The 17,806-nt window shown below is 42.4% G+C and overlaps 2 protein-coding genes across 2 annotated transcripts; one reads left to right on the forward strand and one right to left on the reverse strand.

Moving 5' to 3' along the window:
* Positions 1-516: 516 nt before the first annotated feature.
* nanp (N-acetylneuraminic acid phosphatase) lies at positions 517-2,127 on the forward strand (the record flags this gene model as incomplete). The annotated part of the gene is made up of 2 exons (XM_080740420.1): positions 517-805; positions 1,205-2,127. The coding sequence occupies 2 exons, from the start codon at positions 517-519 to the stop codon at positions 1,648-1,650; spliced, it is 735 nt and encodes a 244-aa protein (XP_080596546.1). The 3' UTR covers positions 1,651-2,127.
* Positions 2,128-6,001: 3,874 nt separating this feature from the next.
* Positions 6,002-16,482, reverse strand: polr1b (RNA polymerase I subunit B). Its single transcript, XM_080740404.1, has 15 exons — positions 16,256-16,482; positions 15,582-15,749; positions 13,162-13,308; positions 12,937-13,069; positions 12,638-12,774; positions 11,832-12,055; positions 11,448-11,619; positions 10,838-11,009; positions 9,933-10,214; positions 9,439-9,572; positions 8,573-8,743; positions 8,286-8,447; positions 7,952-8,143; positions 7,618-7,868; positions 6,002-7,051 (listed from the first exon to the last, which is right to left on the reverse strand). The coding sequence occupies exons 1-15, from the start codon at positions 16,430-16,432 to the stop codon at positions 6,169-6,171; spliced, it is 3,405 nt and encodes a 1,134-aa protein (XP_080596530.1). The 5' UTR covers positions 16,433-16,482; the 3' UTR covers positions 6,002-6,168.
* Positions 16,483-17,806: the final 1,324 nt, after the last annotated feature.

The raw sequence follows: 17,806 nt of genomic DNA on the forward strand, positions 1-17,806 counted from the left end.
AATAGCATTTAAAAACGGCAATTGTGTCATTCTGTTTGGAAAGATGACAGAAATGATGACCCCAACTCAGATGTCAATGTAAATTCACTTAGCTGAACCTCTGGCGCTCTCTAGTGGAGAAAGGCAACAAGTGCTCCTCCACCCACGTCTCCTCCTTCGAACTACAACTCCCACAACACAATTTGTTAATAAGGAAAAGGCTGACGTCAACGTGAGCGTCACGTGGTAGCGGTAGTAGTAGTAACCACGTAGTACCGTCTGTAAACATGCATGTTACTGAGTTATGAGCAACTCTATGGTTATGAGGCGGTAGTTCACAGTGAAAACAGAGAGAAAGGCACAAACGGAGAAGCAAAGTAAACGCCATGGCACCACAAATAGAACGGGGCGAAGAGAGAAGCTGAACAAGGAAGCAAATGTGTGCGGTCTCGACCCACCTGTCATACGGCTCACTATCTATCCATCCATTCACCCATCTAATCTTCGACCAATTATCCGGTAGGAGCTCGTGTAAAAATGGATTCTAAACATGTCAGGGCGATATTGTTTGATTTGGACAACACGCTCATTGATACAGCAGGTGCAGGTCGAATAGCAATACAAAAGGTGAGCAGACTTTTGAAGACCACGCTTGGCCGCGATGACACCATCATCAGTCTAATGTGTGACAAGTTCAAAGAGAAGCTTCTCCGTGAGAGGTTTGATCCTGCTGATGGCAAAACCATAGACGAGGTGCGAGTGGGCCACTGGGAAGAAAGCATCCGAGAAATTGCAGGCGGTCCCTCAGAGTCATCCTCCTTGGCCAGTGAGTGCCAGCGAAGTAACTTAAGTACATTTACTTTAGTACTCAAGTACAGTTTTGAGGTGCTGTTACTTTACTGAAGTATTTCCAACTTTCAGTACTTTTACTTCTACATCTCAAAGGAAAATATTGTACTTGTACTCCCCTACAATTATATAGACTTTAGTTACTTGTTACTTTGTAGATTACATTTTTGATTATTATTATACAAAACATACATTAACTACTTCAGCCCTATATACATTTCGGCCATTTGAAAATAGCCGATCTACAATCTCACAATGTGCATTTACTCAAGTAAACTTTGAATTCTGGACTCAGTTACTTAGTTGTAACTGAGTACTTCTACATTGCAGTATTGATATTGTCAAGTAAAGAATGTGAATACCTTTTCCACCACAGGTGAGTGCTACTACCTGTGGAAACACAGTCGTCTGGAGCAACTGAGCATATCGCCAGAAATACACCGCCTGCTGAAGGAACTCAGGTCCAGGTACAAACTGCTTCTGCTGACCAACGGGGAGACTCAGACTCAGCGGGAGAAGGTGGAGGCAGTGGGGTGCCAGGAGCTATTCAATGCCATCGTGGTGGGAGGAGAGCATGCAGAGGAGAAGCCCTGTGTGTCCATCTTCACACACTGCTTCACGCTGCTAGATGTTGAGCCCCAGGACTGTGTCATGGTTGGAGATTCCCTGGACACAGACATTCAGGGTGGCTTCAACGCAGGGGTTCGAGCGACAGTCTGGATCAACAACAAGGGAGGCTTCCCACCCGACTGTGGTGTCAAGCCAGACTATACTGTCACAACCGTCTTAGACATAACCAATATTCTGGCAGACTTTGATTGAGGCCAGATAGTGACTGAAGTGTAATGTTAAACAAAGATGATCAGATCAGGGCAGCGCTCCTAAAACTGACAGCACTTTACATTAAGATTGCTTCTGATTGGTTGAAGTCTGCCTAATCCTCTAAAGTGCCACTCTCTTTCCTGTGATAGGCCATACATCCCTGAGGGTCACTTGTATTAGACAAAAGCCTAACTTATACTTCATAAAATATAACGGCATAGTATGACATGAAGATGCTTGAAATGGGCTTTACCCTGAATAGACTTGTCTGATCCCATCAGCTTGCCTCCCACCCAAACCCAGCATTCATATTCTGGGGGGAACGTTCACGCTGCGATGCCCTGTGATGTGAGCTTGTAGATCGGCTATTATTGGCAAATAGATTCGGTGTAGAGGGAAATACAATAGATCATGAATGTACAGTCATTGTCAGGGAAAGGGTTGTGTCCTGTACATTTTCATGTTTTGACCCGCCACCTCTCCTTTCATTCTCAAATATGCCCTGGCCTGAAACATCTCATTGATGTGAGGCTTGGTCGCACAAGAGGAATGGAGCTGCTTCACAATCTGATGATTTGGGGTTGAATCACTTATCAATGTATGATTGTTTGTCTAATTGTTTCCAGTTTCACCTTCAATAAAATCCTGCCAACTATATCACATGGGTTACAGTAGTCCTACTTAAGCATGAAGGGTTTCCACCGTGCCAGGTTTAGGCTGGTCCTGTGCATCTCAGGAGCAGGACTTATTATGAAGAAGGGAGGCACTGAAGCAAACTCTGACAGTTTTTTATTTACAGGGTGGAGGCAAATAAAGTGACATTTCAATGTCAATATATCTTTGTCGGTTCAGTATTGACATAGTAACATTGTCACTTCATTTGCCTGCACCCTGTAAATAAATAAAAAGGGCTTAAACAGTCAGAATTTGCTCCAGTGCCTACCTTCTATATACATCACGGTCCCACCCTAATTTACAGTACGGCGTAAGACAGAATAAAGCCATGATAAGAAATAATGTCTTTGTAATTAGAAATATGTTTTCATTAGACCCTACATTATGTTCTAATTAGAAGTCGAATAAGGGCCCTAAAGAATTATCGACCAGGGGCCCTCGTGGGGGTTAATCTGTCCCTGAGTGGTCTAATGATCTGACTTTCAGCAGAGAGGTTCCATATTCAAACCCCAGTCTACCTGTAGTTTGATGATGGTGTACTTTGGAATGTTTTTTGTAATGATATGCTTGAGTAGGGGGTGCCTGGTGGCCTAGTGGACCGGGCGCATACCATGTAGGCATTGCCATTTTGGCGTCGATGCCTGTCGGCGTCGCCGGTTCGATTCCCGAGCCGGGCGACCTTTGCCGCGTGTCATTCCCTGTCTCTCCCCCATTTCCTGTCGGTCTACTGTCCTATCCAATAAAGGCAAAAAGCCCAAAAACAAATCTTAAAAAAAATATATATATATATATTCTTGAGTAACTCAAAGTGTCTTTGAAAATGCACTGGGCACCCAACATATGTGTGTTAGGGTGGCTTAGTTGGAAGATCTCTTGACTCATCATCCAAGGGACATGGGATCAAACCCCAGCAGCAGCACCTATGTACCAACTTTGATTTTCCTTTTCATTGTCATTGACAACGCATTGGGCGCTTAAAGTTAAATATTTCAAAAACTACAATTTCTTTCAAAGTAAAAATCTCAAGCATGCATGTCCACACTCCACAGTCAGGTGGAATTATTGAATTGCGAGTCAAGTTGCTCGATTAAAGTATGTAGGAACAGCGAGGTGCCAACGTTTTCAGATTTAAGTTTTAAAAATTAAATATCTCCAAAACTACAAAACATTTCAAACTAAAACGTTCAAGCATGTGTGTCCACAGTTAGGTGAATTATAAAAAGTATGAATGGAGTTTCTAGGTGAACGTGTTTTTTTGAGGCGCACAAATCTGCCATTGAGCCCCATGTTAATTTTCTGAATTTTGTAAAGACTATATCTCTAAAACCATGAAACATTGCAAATATTCATTTTCAGGCAAACATTTCCACAGTAAGCTGAACATGATAAAGTTTGAACGGTGTTTATAGGTGTAAGTTTGTAGCTCTAGTAGCCTGCCAAAGTTTGTACCTTTTCCATTGACAATGCATTGAGCGCTTAAAGTTAAATATTTCAAAAACTACAAATGATTTCAAAGTAAAAGTCTCAAGCATGCATGTCCACAGTAAGGTTCAATTTTAAAGTGTGATTTTACTTTGAAATGTTTTGTAGTTTTCGAGATAATTAACCTTTAAAACCCACATCTGATAACTTTGGCACCTTGTTGTTCCTTCATACTTTAACTTGGCGACTTGATTCAAAATTCAAAAATCCCACCTTACTGTGGACATATATGGTTGTGATTTTTACTTTGAAATAATTTGTAGTTTTTGAAATATTTAACTTTAAGCGCCCAATGCATTGTCAATGGAAAAAGTACAAACTTTGGCAGGCTACTAGAGCTACAAACTTACACCTAGAAACACCATTTAAACTTTATCATGTTCAGCTTACTGTGGAAATGTTTGCCTGAAAATGAATATTTGCAATGTTTCATGGTTTTAGAGATATAGTCTTTACAAAATTCAAAAAATTAACATGGGGCTCAATGGCAGATTTGTGCGCCTCAAAAAAACACGTTCACCTAGAAACTCCATTCATACTTTTTAAAACTCACCTAACTACCGACACACATGCTTGAACATTTTACATTGAAATGTTTTGTAGTTTTGGAGATATTTAACTTTTAAAACTTGAATCTGAAAACTTTGGCACCTCGCTGTTCCTACATACTTTACCCGAGCAACTTGATTCCCAATTCAAAAATTCCACCTTACTGTGGACATGCATGCTTGAGATTCTTACTTTGAAATAATTTGTAGTTTTTGAAATATTTAACTTTAAGCGCCCAATGCATTGTCAATGACAATGGCCTTTTAAAGGAGAGAAAAATCAAGCCATCAGTATGACTCAGATGCAATTAAGGTGCTGGAGTTGGGACTTGATCCTATGGCCTTCTGGTGATGAGTCACAAGCTTTTCCAACAGAGCTATCATAACTCAGAATATCTGAGCGCCCAATGCATTCATAAAGACATTTTTTTTCACCCATGTATATGTTTGCATAGAAAATTCCAAAGTAACGTATCATTGAACTCTGGGTTTTGAACATGGCACCTCTGAGCCAAATAACTAATCATTAGACCAATATCCCACTCTCAGCCTCTCTGTGCAAATTTCTCTTATTTAAGATATACTTTATTTCCCCCAAGTCTAGAATAATGATAGAAATATGATAGAAAAAGAAAAAAAACACTTAAAAACACTAAGAGAGCTGTGCCCTGAGTTTCTGACAGGTAGTAAAGTGGTTTCAGGCTGGATTATCCATTGGGCCGGTGGGGCCGTTGCCAGGAGCCCTTGGCTCTCAGGGGCCCTTGGGGGAACTGGGCCACGTGGTCAGACAATTTACTATTAAATGTATACGTTAAGTAAAAATCAAATGTGTCTGTCGTCTTTGGTGGAGGGTACAGCGATCTGCCGCAAGATCGGGCTGCTCGCTGAGGATTTGCTTGTTGTGTGTGAAAAGCACTGTGAGAAGATCTGGCTGCGATTATAGCGCTCAGCGATTTCTTCCCGAGCGTTTCTAGATATCTAGCAATTGATATTTGGCTCTGTCGCAAACTGGACATACAGCATGAAAGAGGTTGCGCACCCTGAGAAGATCCATGTTAAATGATTAGAACATAATGTAGGGGTAATTAAGGTATAACTGTGTTTGTTTCTGTGATTCTGTCTAATGAGAACAGATTATTTCTAATTACAAACACATTATTTCTTATGTCTTATTCTGTACAGTAAATTAGGGTGGGACCTACATCACATGGGTTGTACATTTGGAGTTCATGAAAAGGAGTTTAGCTTGTATAATTCAGTTCCCACATTGGCGCATGAAAAAGGTCATACACTATGTCATAAAAGATGCCCATGCTTCATGATCTGTCTCTCAGCTAAGGGGTCCTAGCCTTAAAGTATGGAAGACCCTGTTCTAAATTATTTGTACAGGCACAGATGGGCGAAAATACAGCAAAACATATTTTGATACAAATACTAGGTCAAAAATGTGTCACAATACAAATACAGGTCTGAGAAATGTATTTGAAATTACAAATGTATTTTGAACTGATAAAATATTAACATACTATGACACAGATTTGTTAAAATATCCTTTTATTCATTAAAGCAATCCCCAGATTTCAGCCTTAAACAAACTTAGACACAAGCAAATGTCAGGCATCTGCCTGTTCAATAACAAAATGGCTTCATGTTCTTAACTTCTTTGTTTAGTCTTGCTAATGAAATTCTAACAGCACTTGTACTATTAGGTATCGAAAAACATTTTGCAAACATAAAGGGAAAATATTTCCATAATTAGAACATTCTGGGATGCATATACAGGGAGCATCTTAATTCACTGTTCCCACGGCATTCATTTTACATTTAAGTTGACTTTGATATTCATTGCTGAAAGCTCGGCTACAAAGTAGCGGAAGACGTAAGGCACAGACACGGTGTCGATGGAGTCGCTTTTCCCACAAAGGGTGCAGACAGTCTTGCGGTGGCACGTGGCCGACCACGAGGGTGGCGGCTTCTCCAGCAGAGGAGAGAGCAGGCTGCCACAGTCCATACACACCTGGGCCACCGAACGGTCCGAGCAGTTGAAGAGTCGGTCGTGGAGCAGGAACGACGTGCCGTGAGCCAGTAGCGCGTCTCGCTCCATCTCCCCAAAGCGGATGCCGCCCTGGATGTTCCTCCCTCCCACCGGCTGGTTGGTCACTCTGTCTCGCGCTCCCGTGGTCCTCACCTGGAACTTGTCGGAGACCATGTGACGCAGCCGCTGGTAATAGACCACGCCGATGAAGATGTCCGCCTCCATCTCCAGGCCACTCAGCCCGCTGTAGAGCCGCTCGGTGCCGTAATAGTTGTAGCCTGCTGCCTGTAGCATGGTGCCAAAGTGTTCCAGTGCAGAGCTGTCTTCCGAGAAGGTGAAGGGTGTGGCGTCGTGGCTCAGGCCGTGAAGGGAAGCCGACTTGCCAGCCATACTCTCAATCAGCATTCCGATGGTCATGCGGGAGGGGAAGCCGTGAGGGTTGAACAGGATGTCGGGTGCCATGCCGCTCTCTGTGAAGGGCATGTCCTCGGCGGGCCACAGGCGGCTTAGAATGCCCTTTTGGCCGTGGCGGCTGGCAAACTTGTCGCCGATGGTGGGGTTGCGTGGCACACGCACGGTGATGCAGATGCGCTTGAAGCGGCCGGAGCCTGAGTCGTTGCTGCAGATCTTTATGTTGTCAACGACACACGTCTCTTGGTTCCTAAAAGCAAGACGGGGGAAGAATTTGTAATTTGTTGACTTTTGTTTCAATGTGAGATACTTTTCAAAAAGATAAGTCTTTGATCCAAACATAACACACATTACTTTATAAATTAGAGATTTTAAATAATTTAAGGTTACAATTACAAGATTTGACCCAAAAGGACATGATTTCAAAACAACAACACTTAAATAGAACACTTAACACTTTATCCAACCTTGTCATCATAAAGCAGTCCTCACAAATGCTGATTATAGGAATAGTACAATTTTGAGTTACTCGCTCTTTGTCTCAGATGTGGGCTGTGGATAGCTCAAGAAATTACCATTGGTGGGTTTTTTAAACTAATGGAAATGACAAGAAATCACCTTCATGATGTATTTGGTAGGTAAATGTTCAAGCCATTCACAGCCTGGCTCTGAGACACAGAATGTGTAGACAGAAACGGTACCATTATATAGTAAGCATTAGTGAGGAGAGGACCGATGTATGGAGATTATTTATTGCATCAGTTTTGTTCATTACAATAGACAGTACACAACATGCAATTCAGCACTTTAACTTACTTATAGTGGATGACATGGCAAATACCAGTATTGACGTTGATGTAACTGTAGAAGGGGTCTCCATACTTGATCACAGACCCGATGGGGGGTAATCCATCAGCATCCAGTTTGCCATTCACCTTAGCATCACCCGCTTTGGCACCGAACACGAAGCCCTCATCTCCTTTCACCTTGTCAGTCAGGTCCACCAACTCTGTTTTATAGACAGAGCCGTGGGCAAAGCCCCTCTCCCACGATGACTTGTTCACAATCTAACCAAAGAAGATATCGTTAACAATGTCCGTTCCATCCAAAACGCTTAACCATCTTCAACCTAATTTGTGTAATATCTCACCATAGCGTCCTCCATGTCGTAACCAGTGTAAGAGATGACAGCCACAATGGCATTGGTGCCAATTGGGTAATTGTCCATGTCGTAGTGGTCGTACATGAGAGGCCTGACCAGAGGGCTCTGAGGCGTCTGAAGGCGGTAGAGTTTGTTATCTGAGCGATCCTGGAACGAGTGGAGGGGGAAGCCCATGGTCTGCTTACCTGCAAACAAAGAGCAAAGGTGAGTGTGTGTTATGAAGTAATAGGCCTTCAATGTCAATCATTCAGAACACGATTCTCTCGGGGATTAGCTTTTCCGGAGCTTACTGCTCTTGATCTAGTCTTTAAATACAAGTAACCTTACCCATCTGACACTGGTACATGTTCCTGGGACTCTGGTTGTGGTCCGAGTAAGGGATAAAGCTGGCTACCACGCTCAGCATGCTGTGGGGAAACAGCTCCTGGTGTGTGCTCACTCCAGGTTCAATCTCATTTTCCAGGATGGCAACATTCATGTAAAGCTGTATGGCAGAGTTACCACATCAGTATCCACCATGCAATATAAAAACAATAATAAAATCATCCTGATGTGTGTTTCGGGAAGCGGTTTCGTGCTCCTTAGTAGTTAGTACTACCTCCTCCATACCTGTTCATAAGTACCAATCAACTCTTCTTTGCCAAGGGCAAGGTTACGAACAGGCCGCACCATTCGGCAGGGTGTTGTGAAGATAAACAGGGCAGGATACAGGCTGGCCTTTCCCGTTTTGGGAACAAGCACTATCTCAGTCCAAGGAGGAATCTTCTTCTCTTTCAACACCTACAGCAGAGTGGTACATAAATAACAAACATGGATACAATCTTCCCATTACACACTGGCAGTCACTAAGACTTTGTTCAAATCCGATTTGTTTCTCAAATAATTATATCTTTAAGACTGATTGCTCACACTGTTATTTGCAAGTGATCAGATCGGATTTGTGTGTTCGTAGAAAGGCATATAGGCATGATCTACTACAAGCTCACAGTGTTGAGAGGTCTGACGCATTGTGAGCTTGATCAGCTATTTTTGGCATATCCAGACTGAGATGTAGCTTTAGAAATCAGATTTGAATCGCGTTTCAAACCACCTAATGTGGTTCAAATCCAATTCACAAAAATCTATTTCCATGTGGGGCTTTTTGGTGTTCAGACTAAAAAAGAAAACAATCTGGTTAGGCCAAAAATCTGATTTGGTGAGCCAGTCTGAACATAGCCCTAAAGGCTAATTCACACCGCCAGCGCAACGTAGTATTGACGTGTGTGAAGTGCCACCCATTATGACCCTTAGCACCAACTGGAGAACACCAAATGAGAATACACAAAATAATTCAGTGCCAACAGTGTGGGGTACTGTAAATACACTGACTATAATGGGGTCGGCTGTTTTGACATGTGCCATTCAAAGCCAGTGCATAATAGCTTTAAGACTAATTATAGATACCATCATAAAACACACATGGTGTCTTGCTATACCTTGAATGTGCGCAGTGACTCAACCAGGATAGGAGCTAGTTCAGTCTCAATCCAGCCCACCACGGCTCCATCTAGGACCACTGGGTAGCAGTCAGAATATGCTTGAGTGGGAGAACCATCCACAGGCGTCACACCTTGGAGTGAGAAACAGACACACATATGTTAGGCTAATTTAATTGCGTTAATTCTTTGGTTCGTTCACTTCCAAATTCACTTGTGTATATCCTGTATCATGTCTCCAGTATGAGTTATCTCTCCTGATTGAATAAAATTGGTATCCTGACCTGAAAATGCATTTGCTCTCTACTAAAGATTTGGAGAGACAGAGAAGCCCCTGTTATTGAACAAACACTCAATCGGAATCACTTTTTAAATTAACTTTATGTATTACATATAGAAATGTGCCAGTTGTGTTTTCTATACTGAATCACTGATACAACCTGCCAAGCTAAAACAGAAAGAAGCACTTCCTTTAGCAGGCATAAGACACTCACCCAGAGAGCAGAGCAGGGCTGGCAAGGTGGTGGTGGACGAGGCCTGACACACAATCTCACAACTGGCAGTCATGTGGTTCATTAGGCCACAAGGCTCTCCGTCCGGGGTGTGGACAGGACACAGGAAGCCCCAGGATTCAGGCAGTAGTTTACGCACCTGGGTGGTCCTCATCTTGGCAAAGGCTGCACCTCTGTGCACACAGCGGAAGTGGGACAGGTAGCGGATGAAGTTGAGCTTGTCGGCCACTACACATAAGCCTGTGTCCTGGAGCATGCCCAGACCTGAGGATGGATGGACGGACAGACAGACAGACAGACAGACAGACAGACAGACAGACAGACAGACAGACAGACAGACAGACAAAGGTATGACAGCGTGATTCTTTGAAACAGCATGATTCTAGTGAAACATGGAGACATTCATTAGTATTAGGGAATGTCTCCACCAGGAAACATTCCCTAATACTCATAGTTATGTATTCAGTTACATTTCTACATAGAGCAATGAAAAAGTAGCAAGGCAAGTGATTGCCTGTTGTACATTATCTCAATTGTTTTCTGGTGATAAAATTGATATACTGTATGCAAATAGGTTGTGGTTCTTTTTAGTCTTTCTTAGATTTGCATAATACAGTTACTATATATATACAGTTACTATATTTAACCAATGTCATGAAAGTATGCTTAACTCAATTTAGTTCACCTTCTTGTGATGAACAGTTTGTCTGACTTTGTCCGTTTATGGTACACAAAGTAATAAGTATGTTCTCCATTAAAAAGATTGGTGGCACTTAACATTGGTGCATGCAGTGATGCAGACAGTAAAGAGACTAAAGACATGATCTTATTCTTGGTTTATGATCACTTAACTAAATACACCAGATACCGGTATAGGATGGTCATACCCGTCTTGGAGGCGAGATTTCCAGTGGCCAGGAGATATTCAAAAGCCTTGGACACATCTGTGCCTGTGTTGAAAATCTTGAGAAGATTCTCAGAGTTCACTCCTCCGGTCAACCTGTTGGCCCTCTTGTCCATGGAAAACTTTATCGACACCAACCAGGCAGTCAATCTCTCCTGTTAGCATATCAGAGATGTTAACATAATGGCTAAATATATGCTGTCTTTTCCTGTACATTTTATTATATAACAACAAAATTAAAACAATAAAAGAAAATAAATCACAGCTGGGATAAAAACAAATATATAAACTACATTGAGAGCAAAATAAAATCTTTATCTATGGAAACCCAGCACAGAAATGGGCATTCTGACAACTAAAGATGGCCATTAGCGGTGGTGGTGGCTCAGAATATGGAGCAACTGTTTGAGGAACTGATGTTTCCTGGTTCAATTCTTAATTCTTAATTGTTAAGTGCTCAAGTGTCCTTGAGTAACCTTACTTAACCCCTCACTGCCACTGCCATCGGTGTGTGAAGGGATGAGTATAATGGATGAGGGCCTTATACAAATGCATTTTACCATTATGAGATAAGTGCAACGATCAATACATGCCTTCAGGAACATGAGGTAGAACTGGCCAGGAGTGAGCACTTCCTGACACATTATACTGTCAGGATTCTCCTCCATGCACTCCTGCTTGGCAAATGTGAAAAGCTTCCGGGTCATCAGACACAGCAGGTAGAATTTCTCAACATCTGACTTGAGGTGGATGCAGATGCACTCACTGGAGAAAACACAACACAGCTGCTTTTACAGCAAATTAATGCATCTAAACCATCTAAACAAGCATGCACAAACTGTAATAAAAACAAACACACTACAGTGCCTCAACGCACGGTTTGGGAACCACTGATCTAAACAACAAAGCCCAAGATAGTTTAATGACTTTTGCAGTACTAGTCCCCACCCAAAAAAAGCACCATGCTGAAAGCTTACTCTAGCAGAAAGTTGGCACACTGCTCATGAGTGTACCACTCAGGCAGATTCATCTTGACTCGGAAGCGCTCTCCTAGGTAACTGAGCACACTGCTGCGGGTGGTACAGCCCTGCTCCATGACAATGCGCATCATCTCAGACACACAGCTCTTGTAGAAGGAGTTGTCTTCTCTGCCTTTGATCAACTCCTGGTATATCTGGAAGTCTGTTAAGTCCACCAGGGCCTGAATGACAGAAGCAGTATTAATGCACACATAGACCAGGATTACTGCATGTTTTTACCCTAGGGGAGAACATGCAAAATCCACACAGAAAGGTCCTTTTGCCAACCCCACCTAGGGTATGGGCACTGATGACACAGAGGAGAGAACACGTCCCAGCGCCCACGTCCCCGGCGGGAATCACACCGGGGACCTTCTAGCTGTGCTACCGCTGCGCCACTGTGACATCTGACTCATTCCTCTATCTAGAAGCACAGTACAAGGAACTTAATTAGTGCCTTCTCATACTTTCCGCTGCTTGCCCAAAGATTCCTTTCTCACTACAATTCTGTCTAAATACAAAGCAACACTGTCTTAAAGAAAATACACAAAATTGCCATAGACATTTTCATTAAATGGGGGTTTTATTTGTGCACATTTCCAATGTGCACAAATAACTGCATTTATTTGGGGATGACTGCATTTATTAAGCACAAATGGCATAGGACTTATAGTGCCTTTAAATGGCACATGCACAGTTCATAAATCATAATCACATAATCTCCTATTAACATCACCACAATTCTCCACCTTGATCTAAATTACCTTGAGTGCAAATCCCAGGGGAAGGAAGAAGAGCTCTTTCTGGTATATGAAGTTCAGCATCACTGTCCCGTTGTCCAGGTAATGTAGGTTCATGTTGTTAGCCGTATGCTCCTCCTTCACACATCGCATGGAGATGCCTAAGAACAATGAAAATCACTTATGTTTGACCAGAGTTGAGGCACAGAGTTGGAGTGCGACTGATTAACTCATTGGCACTTTAAATTTATATTAGTTAACCTAGGTTTGTACACAGAAATGCTCATTACTCAGAGTATCCTTCCTCGCACATCCCGACTTACCATACTGAGTGTACCCCTGACCTCTGTTCTTCCATTTTGGCCTTGACATTGCAATAGGATAGTTCCTCCTTGGCATGATCAGCATACGGACAACCTTCTCGATTCCGTTCACAATAAAATAACCACCCATTTCCTGTTGTTGTGCCAGGGAAAGTTGAGAATTAAACCAAGTGCATAAAACCGATACAGGTGATTTACTGTGGTTTCTAGTAACGCATCTCTTACCTCCGCTTCTTCATGGTGCTCAACAAGCTCTTTGGGGGACAGGCCATGTAGGTTACACATCTTGGACTTCACCATGATGGGTACCTGTCCCAGAGACTGTTTGATGATGCCTCTGGGAACGCCATTGACAGACCAGCTGACATCTGCCTGAGGAGATACGGAACACTAGATATGAAAGTGCTAACCTACCTGTATGTTACCATGCCCAAGAAGACTCTCATACACAACTCTTTAAGTAGCAATGTGCATGATAAAAAAGCACACAATTTAGCCAGCAGTTTTCTATATAGCACACTACGACAAGTGTCCAGACACAGTTCCAGATTAAGACCGGTGTGTGAAAAATATACTGGACAATCACTACTATTAATAACAATCCAAATCATCCATTTAAGTTGGACAGTAAGAAGAAAGGTAACAGAATGTCACAATTGTATATTAATAGTGTTGTAGTACTCGAGTCAATGACTCGTCTCGAGTCAGGACTCAAGTCCAATTTTTCATTGACTCGGTCTCGTCTCGGTCTCGCCCTCAATTTGACTTGGACTCGTCTTGGTCTCGGACCATTTGACTCGGGACTCGCCCCCCGCCGAGTCCACTCGAGTCAAGTCAAGTCAGTACAATGCAAAGGAAGAAATGTATATCCATATTTTGAGGAGCCCATTAACGTTAACATTAAGAGCGTTAAGTAATGCAGCATAGGCTATCTGACGCGCATCTGATAAGCACACACACTAGTGTAGCACGCACGCACACTCACACACGCACACACACACACACACACACACTGAGCCCCTGCAGCGGCAGCCAGGAGACAACACTGAACACAGTCCACTTTACTTTTCTTTTCTCCTACCTGCAGTATATCCTCGTGTTGTGTTCCAAATAAATAATTCCATAGTGTAGTAAACAGCTTCCAAACACAACGCTGTGTGTAGTTTAAATCATCCACGCGCACTGCTGGATTAAGATGCAACGTCTTGTTTTCTTTCCAGCTGTAAACTATTAATACTCGTTAAGCAAGCCTCGTCCGAAAGTTTAACAAAGTAGGCTACACTGATTAACAGAGAGAAGTGTAACGTTTTAAGTCCCCCTAGAGAGGTTGAGACAAATCAAAACAGTGACATGGGGTATTTTTTTGCATTGTTTGACAGGCATCAGACTAAAATGACATCAGGTATTTATCACCTTAAATAATGAAATGCAAACAGGCATGTAATGTGTTTGAATGGGGAAACTATTAATTTATTTTTGGTCAAAATAAAATAGTTTTTCATTAAGATAACATTTTGTTTAATACGTTTTGCCATAATCATGCAGCTCTATTACAACGACAGAGCTAAAACAGCAATGTTTAAAATGTTATAGCCTAGACTACATTAGTATAATTACTTTGTAATTAATATATTTTTTTTAATATCATATCATGACATTAGACTGGATAATCATCGCCTGTGATTTGGGATATTGTACTACAGTATAAGTCTTATTTGTACTATTATATTGGCACTCAAAAGTAGGCCTACTTGTTCTCTGCCTGGGGGAAACATTTTCATTGGAGCAACTCTAATGTCTGTTTGGGAAAAATGGTAGCGGCAGTAACTAGTTAATACCTTTAAGTAAGGAATACTTTTTAAAAGTAACCTTCCCAACCCTGGTACTAATTTGGAGAGAGACTGAACATAAAGGAATCCATCATTCACCTCATGTGATTGATGTCATTATGTAAAAACGAGCAGACATTTACAATTGCATTTGGCTCACAACATCACATTCAGCAATGGAGTAGCCTACTGTAAAATGTCCTCAAACCTAAGGTGCCGGCTACACGGAGCTGGATATTTCTGAAGCTAGACATTTTTTTGTGCTGTTGGGGCTTGCAGCCAGCAGCCACACGAAGCTGGATATTTTGGCTGTGAACCGGCATCAACCGCTTAGCCGGAATCGGGTCGCGGGGGTAACAGTTCGAACTGAGACCTCCAGATTTCCTTATCCCGAGCAACTTCCTCCACTCCCTCAGGGAGTATACCGAGGCGTTCCCAAGCCAGTTTGGAGATATAATCCCTCCATCTGGTCTAAAGCACAGCAACCAAAGGTAATTTGAGGGAATAAAGAACAAAGAACCCTCATTCCCCCAAAACAACTGAACAAAAACAACAACAAAAAAGGTTGTTTTCTGTAGCCTACCTAAAAAATAAAAAAACGGGTTTCGGGGACTCGATTCAGTCTCGCCTCCCGTCAGACTCGGACTTGACTCGGACTCGACTCCCGTCGGTCTCGGACTCGACTCGGACTCGGTCCCCTCCCAGGGGGTCATGACTCGGACTCGACTCGGACTCGAACCTCATATGACTTGGACTTGACTTGGACTCGCTTTAGGTGGACTCGACTACAACACTATATATTAATCTCAAACTTACCACAATTTTCCCTTTGTATGAAGTCCTTCTTCCCCTACACTCTGCCGGGAACACCCGCAGTTCCTTGCAGACGCCCCCCTTGGCGACCACTGGTTTTTGGATGGTGGCCTCAACGAAAGCAAGGCTGATGCGATCATTTCTGAAAGAGAACTCCAAAGGCGGAATTGCCTGGAAAAGTGATGCCACAGTACATTAGGCAGAGAAAGCTTCGACTAGATTGATTATAAACAGCAGACAGTTGCATGATATTATTAGTTAATTGCAATAATTGAACATGAGTCAATGGTCACCACTTGGTGTCGCCAAAACACCAAACATAAAGCTCCTACTACAGAGTATGACTTTAATAATACTCCAAAGTACGACAGTGTCGCTTGCCCCGGCAACTTTGATTGATTAATTGAACACTTTATGAGCAGTTCACATAGGAAAAGCACAGGACAGAACAGTACTACAGTTCAGATACAAGGTCTACTAATAGGAAATTAAGAAATAACCCAAGAAAGTACTATGGCATGTTTACATTATTGGGGTCCTGTACTCAATTCATAGAGACATAACTGATCTAACAAGTCACAATTCTGCAAGCGACGATGTCATATACATTTGCTAACAACTGACAAATTATCCAAAGTCAATGAAAATCACTTGGAGAAGAACACCAACACACAGACCTGCACAGTGCGACTCAGTCCCTCTGTCACAGCCTGGTCAAATGAGTCAATGTGAGCCCTGGTTAGATCCTGAACAGCGGCGTGCTGCGTCTCCTTTGGGACTCCGTATCCCCTTTTTGTTAAACCTTTGATACTTGGACCTTTCGGCAAACTACTCCATTTAGTGGAGAAATCCATGTTTCAGAGATATGTTCATGCACGGTACATGTTTACCCCGTTTACCCGTGTTTACCACATGTGCACGGTGACACAGGAAGTACAACCCATAGGTACAACCCCCTCTGTCTAGGAAGTGAAAGACACCACTGGCATTAAAGGGACAGTGTTCATTTCGAGTTCCCCTCCTTTTCATGTCAAGGACCCCCAAATTCAAACTTTTTCATGTCAAGGACCCCCAAATTGACACATATTAGACCCCCATTTGAAAAGATATGCCAGGGACCCCCATTAGAGAAGATTATTACGGCTCTAGCAGTGATTCTCAACCATTTTAATTCAAGGACCCCCAGTTTGACTTGCTTTAGGCTACGGACCCCCCATGTAATGGTATTTCTATCTCTGAAACAAACCCCAATATATGTTATAAAATAAATGTTAACTCTAAGAGTGTACAAATGGAACCAAATGGACCTGCTAAGGTTCATAACGGGTCCATTTGGTTCCATATACACTCTCAGAGTTACATATACCCATAGGGTCCATTTGGTTCCTAACCTATCATTTAGCTGAGGACCCCCTGGAACTCCCAAGGACCCTAGGGGTCCCCGGACCCACCCCACTTTGTGAACCAATGAAGTAGACTATTAGCTTTCCTCTCAAAACAACAGAGAACATAACAATGGTAACTTCAATTGTATAGCCTAATCTGTAGTTTACAAAATGGTTAAATGAACACTGTTGGATTTTACTGTTGGGGGAGCAACTTTGAAAGGGTTGGTGAATAACTGTGCCCTTTCCTCCGAGGTGGAAAGTCTGATGATGCAAGGTTACTTCACCATGAGGTGAAACTCATAATTTGTTTAGTTTTCAAAATTATGAAAACCACATTTTGTAGTTGTAAAACTAGAGATAAAGTCAAGTGAGTTGGTAAACAAAACATCTGGGTTTTTCAAAGTACCGAGTTTTTATGACATGGTGCCATGTCATAATATCTGGACTGTTTGCCATATCAATATTGTAGTTGTAATGACTACATGACAGAAAATGTAGTTAAAACTATATAGTTCAAGTTGAACTACATGTACCGGTAGTTTAATTTTCCCAAACTGTTCATTACCATGTTTTAGAACTGTCTTTCTGTAGATTTGAAACATGAGGATAAAACTCATTTCCTCATTGATCCCCAGTGGAGACCATCACAATCATCTGCAAGCAACAAAAGTTAAAAGGGTGATCCGCAGGAGGAGAGTGGAGATGTGAACATTTACAGTCTCAGCTTAAAGCAGTCACTCCCTCAGCCCAGCCAGATCGCCTCCTCCGGAGCATCAAACACAACCTGAAGCCCTAGTACCTCTGGAAAAACAGCTTAATAGTGCACACAATTTAGAGAAA

This window comes from Nannobrachium achirus (assembly GCF_963921795.1).
Source record: "Nannobrachium achirus genome assembly, chromosome: 13".
NCBI lineage: Eukaryota > Metazoa > Chordata > Actinopteri > Myctophiformes > Myctophidae > Nannobrachium > Nannobrachium achirus.

Bases quoted from the DNA above. Each gene is read 5' to 3' on its own strand.
- polr1b (XM_080740404.1), bottom strand. From the start codon at position 16,432: ATGGATTTCTCCACTAAATGGAGTAGTTTGCCGAAAGGTCCAAGTATC. The intron at 15,750-16,255 runs GTCTGTGTGTTG...TCACTTTTCCAG, and splicing joins GACTGAGTCGCACTGTGCAG to GCAATTCCGCCTTTGGAGTT. The intron at 13,070-13,161 runs GTAAGAGATGCG...GCACAACAACAG, and splicing joins AGCACCATGAAGAAGCGGAG to GAAATGGGTGGTTATTTTAT.